The 5,000-nt window shown below is 34.1% G+C and overlaps 1 protein-coding gene across 6 annotated transcripts in view; it reads right to left on the reverse strand.

Moving 5' to 3' along the window:
• Positions 1–5,000, reverse strand: part of LOC124423745 — a 66,741-nt gene that overhangs the window by 8 nt on the left and 61,733 nt on the right. For 5 of the 6 annotated variants that reach the window (XM_046961857.1, XM_046961860.1, XM_046961859.1 and 2 more), the window contains 4 exons: positions 1,120–1,296; positions 741–1,014; positions 299–482; positions 1–139 (listed from right to left, as the gene is read on the reverse strand). The exon at positions 1–139 is cut by the window's left edge and continues 8 nt beyond it. In XM_046961857.1, the coding sequence (XP_046817813.1) occupies positions 1–139; positions 299–482; positions 741–1,014; positions 1,120–1,296 (774 nt within the window). The remainder of the gene's footprint in view (positions 140–298; positions 483–740; positions 1,015–1,119; positions 1,297–5,000) is intronic. The other variant, XM_046961858.1, reaches the window with a different exon arrangement.

The following is a 5,000-nucleotide window of genomic DNA, read 5'->3' on the forward strand; positions in this document are numbered from 1 at the left end:
CTTGTAGATACATCAAAGGACAGAGGGTTTCGTTGTATAACACGTCACCCTCCTTACCGATATGTTCGGCCGATCTTACGTCCGCCGCGAATCTAACCATAGCCACCCCGTCCACTTCTTCGCCAACTTGTATGACAATCTGCGAACGAGTATAAAACAATTGATTATAAATTAATATAAGTTCTATCGATGTGTTCGATGATCTGTTGATGTTCATACGTCATTTCGTCTGAATGAAAAAAAAAAGAAAAAAATCATAGATCATTAATCGTCCAATTATCTCTCTCACACTTTTTACCTGATCCCTAAGCAAAGTGATCTGATCCGTCAATTGCAGATTACGAGTGACCTGTAGAGTCCTTTGGCCGGATTCGACGCGCATCACGTAAGCACTAGGAAAGTATCCTGCACGACCGCCGAGACATTTACCCTTCCACCAATCCTTCTCGGATTTATCGATGACCGTGACCTTATAACCGGGCCTACAAAAACGAACGATAAGTGTTACTTCTTTCGTTCTTTCTTTGTTCCTCTTCTTTCGTTCTTTTTAACCTCCTCCTCCCTCCTCCTCTTTTCAAAATCCTCTTTTTTTGAAAAGAGATTCTTCTTTACAAAATCATTTCGATCATTTGCAGAAAAATTCACGATGGAACGAACAGATAATTCTGGCACGAGTTACGATTTATTTATATGGATTATTAAACTATGCTAATAGAAATAGGACAGAAGTAAATACTCACTTCAAATCAAGTTCGTCGCGATGACGTGCCTCGAAATTGTAAAGAACAACGTAGAGATTGTTCGGAGGAAGTACTCGTTTCCCAGACGGATTCATGTGATTTTGATTGTTGGGATGTGGCGAGGGACACGGTGATGTACTTGCCGATGAATAACATTTGTCATTCTCGTCTGGTAATTCGACGCTGGACGTTCTTAGGGCGCTCCTAATGTGCTTATGCATAGTGTGACCTTGTCCTGGACTGCATGGAGCTGCGAAGATCGGTAAATCTCTGTCTGCGCGTACGTACCACGTGACGAGAGGAAACACGTTTTCGTATTCTGAAGAGATTCTTTTAAAAGATATCGATATTAATTCTTTCCTTTTATTTTTCTACTCACATAATCTATTGATACTGCCACTGTCTGAGTGCCTTGGTGGTGTCGATTCTCTTTGACCGGAGGCATAGTAATCTCTTGGACGATGACGTACATGAGCCGTTCCTTCCGGTGAATCCAAACTGAGACTCTTCATTCTCAGATTCAATCGTTCGCGTCTACGTTGCGGGCTATGCGGTGCTTTACGTTTTGTGATTATCGATCATGATAAAATTAGCTTACTTCTTTTTTTCTTTTTTGTTTTTTTTTCTGTTTTTTTTTTTTTTTCTTTTTTTTTGTTTTTGTTTTCATTTAAACGAAGTTTAATCACTTTGTCGACGTTGACGTTCTGTTCTATATCGTCAATTTGGTTGTTCCTTTTTTATTTTTATTTTTATTTTTTTTTTAATCCTCTCTCTCTCTCTCTCCCTCTCTTATTTTTTCCTTTTTCCTTTTTTTCTTTTTTTTTTTCCTGTCGAACTCACTCGGAACGTCAGCGACGAAATTGGAAAAGAAAATAAAAAAAAAAAAAAAAAAGAATAGAAATGAAAAACAAACAAAAAGAACAGAAATTGCTAGTCTCTACCACTACGTCGAATCCTTTTTAATTGTTTTTTTTTTCTTCTTTTCTTTTCTTTTTTTTTTCCATATTCACGTACGTACAAACGAACAAATAGCTATTTGTAGATTGGAGATAGATAAAAAGAGATAGATAATAATCATTTTTTTTTTAACGGGACACGACTCTGAGTTAGAAAAATAGTGAAAGATAGTAAGAAAGGATTGTTGTGACGTTTCCTTTTTTTTTTTTTTTTTTACACAGATAAAGGACAATCTCATTTTATTTACATTATTTATACACACGCGCGCACGCGCAAACTCACACACACACACACACACACACACACGTACGCACGCACGCACGCAGACGAACACAACATATATCCGATAGCTCAGGTAAAACATATCCGATCGATTCATATCTAGATAAATCTAGATTCCAGATAATATTCTAATTCTATTAATATTTTCATCGACGATCGAAACAAATCAATAAAAAAAAAAAAAAGCAACGATGTATTTTTTTTACCGTTATCATTATATAACGAATATTTTATTTCAATAAGAGAGAAAAAAAAATGAGAAAAATTCGACATTTAAAAGCGTAGAAAAATTAACGTTCTCGAAAAGAAACAAGTTCGATTGTCTGTTCGTAATTATGGATTTATAGTGAATTCTTGTGACAGTATTGATGGTGGTGATAATGGCGGTGAGAGAGAAGTTGGAGGTGAGAGTGAGGGCAATTGATTGGTATTTACTATTTAATTTTAATACGAACAGCTGATAATAACTTCTCTATGTTCATTCAATAGGATCGTTTGAGTACCGTACGTAAGTACATATTATACAGTGTTTGCTAATGGGTGCAGCTTCAGTTCGTCGACTAAAGTTTAAACGGTTTAATTAATTTGGAGACTCGACATGAGAGAAGCTTTGGCAATCCTCTCTAGCTATTCGATTAAACGATACCTTCAGGATAACCAGAGAAACAATCAGCCATCGTGTTAACTCATTTAATGCTTTCTCATTAATTGCATCGCTATCTCGAGATTCTAGAGAATATTTTTGGTTTTGTGAAAAGGATGAACAATTTCGGGAAATTTAATAAAAATTTCAATGAGTCTTGGACGTACCAGACGACAAATCGTTTTTGATTATATATTTATATATATATGTTTTCGAGGATAATAAACTTCGTTATAATAAATTTTTTTCTTCGACTAATCGATCCAATTATTATCGTATCTTCTTTTACAATTTTTCAATTGTCTCGTAGCAATCAACGAGACATCAACGAGATAATATTCAATCAAAAGATAATAATTAACGGAACGTCGCTCGTCAAATTTTTTTCCCTTCATTTCACTTCGTTTTATTTTATTATTCTATTTTTACTTTTATTTATTATATCTTCTTTTTTGATTTAAGTCGTTAGAACTTAGACTTTGCGCTTTGAACGTGAAATGGGATTCGCACGAAATTGAATTTAATACGTACGTATTTGGTCGTTGGAAAATGTTAGGAGCTAGAGGGTGGAAATCGGGGGGACGTTAGATGAATGGGGAGAGTTGGATTGGAAGGGGAGGGGAGTGGTAGCGTCAAGAGGATTAGAAGAGTAGATTTTACGCCGAAGGGATAGACAAATGGATTTGAGTTGCTTGATCCGTTGGGAAATAGTTGAGACCCGCTTATTTCCAGTCGCTTACTTTGCTTCTATCGAGAGTCAGAACTTTGTTCGCAATAGCATAGACTATAGAAATTGGAAGAGAGGATGAAATGGGGGGGCACAGTGGCGGGGATTAAGGCGAAAAAAAGAAAAAAAAAAAAGAAAAAGAGAATAATAAAAAACAATAAAAAAGAAAAAAAGAAAACTTAAATGTAAGAAAGACAAAGCGAAGAAAAGCGCGACGAAATCGAAAATATGCAAAAGACGAAGAAAAAAAGATATATATATATATATATATATATATATATATATATATATAAATATAAAAGAGATAAATAGACGAAAGGAATTAAGGAAAAAGAAAAAGAAAAAAAAAAATTAAAAATTAAAAGAAAGAAAATGAGAAATCATTTAGCTTCTAATCGTTTCGTCAAAGTTTTTCATTGAATAAATTAACGCGGATAAAAAAATTAAAATTAAGTTCGAATTTGTTATCGATACGATTTCTACACGTTTTTATCCATTTACATCTATCTCATTTTATTCGAAACTCTATTTCTTTTTTTTTTTTTTTTAAATACATATATAAAATTCACAAATTATTTTTTACGGTAACGCTAACAAGTCCGCAACAGGTCATTGTGTCAGTGGTCAGTCGGTTTGATCGAGCGACGAAATTAATTTTCTTTTTTCATTCTTTTTCTTTCTTTCTTTCTTTTTTTCTTTTTTCTTTTTTTTTTTTTTTCTTTTTCTTTATTCCTTTCTATCTCGTAAATCGAAGTAGCGCTTTAATAAGAATGGAGAAAGAAGGGGGAAAAAAAAAGAATAGCATTTTGTTCGTAGAATGGTAGCTTTAAAAACGTTTATCAACATGACGTAACCAATTAACATTTCTCTCTCGATAAAGTGAGAAATGGAGATAGAGTTCGGACATTCGACAAAGGGGCCGCGTTTATGTGCTATGTCAACTTGAATATGACAAAAGTTATAACCATACGTCTGTGCATATGGATTATCGATCTCGTTGTCGGGGTCAAGTGTCGGATTCTCGATGACAACGACGATGACAACGATGAGAGGAAAAAGAGAGAGAGAGGGAGAGAGAGAGAGAGAGAGAGAGAAAGAAAGACAAAGAGACCGATTGGTTCTCTCTGTCTCAATATATTCATCATATTTTTTTAATATTCATAATGGTACGCGAAGACACACACGTACGTGTATGTGTGTGCCATTTTCTTCTTTCATTATATTTATTATTTTCATGAAAAGTTAAAAAGAATTTTTATGTCTACCATTTTTTTTCCTTTTTTTCTCTCTCTCTCTCTCTCCTCTCTCTCTCTGTCTCTCTCTCTCTCTCTCTCTCTCTCCATGTAAGATACGTATTATTCGTTGTTTTGCATCAACGATGAAACATTCTTAACGCGAGTGAATAGGACGAGGGGAGGAATGGGAAAGGAAAAATGAAAACAAAAGAAAAGAAAAGTTGAAAATGAGAAAAAAGGAGAACAAAAAATAGATCATTTTTATTTATTTTATCTTTTGTTTTGTTTTTTTGTTTTCTTTTTCTTTACTTTTTTTAATCGTATTTCTTTCCTTTTTTACTTTGTCGCAATCGAATCGATCCAGCGATTCTTCATCCAAGCGACATCTATCACTAAAATTATTATTATTGTTATTG

The sequence above is a fragment of the Vespa crabro genome, chromosome 4 (genome assembly GCF_910589235.1).
Source record: "Vespa crabro chromosome 4, iyVesCrab1.2, whole genome shotgun sequence".
NCBI classification, from domain to species: domain Eukaryota; kingdom Metazoa; phylum Arthropoda; class Insecta; order Hymenoptera; family Vespidae; genus Vespa; species Vespa crabro.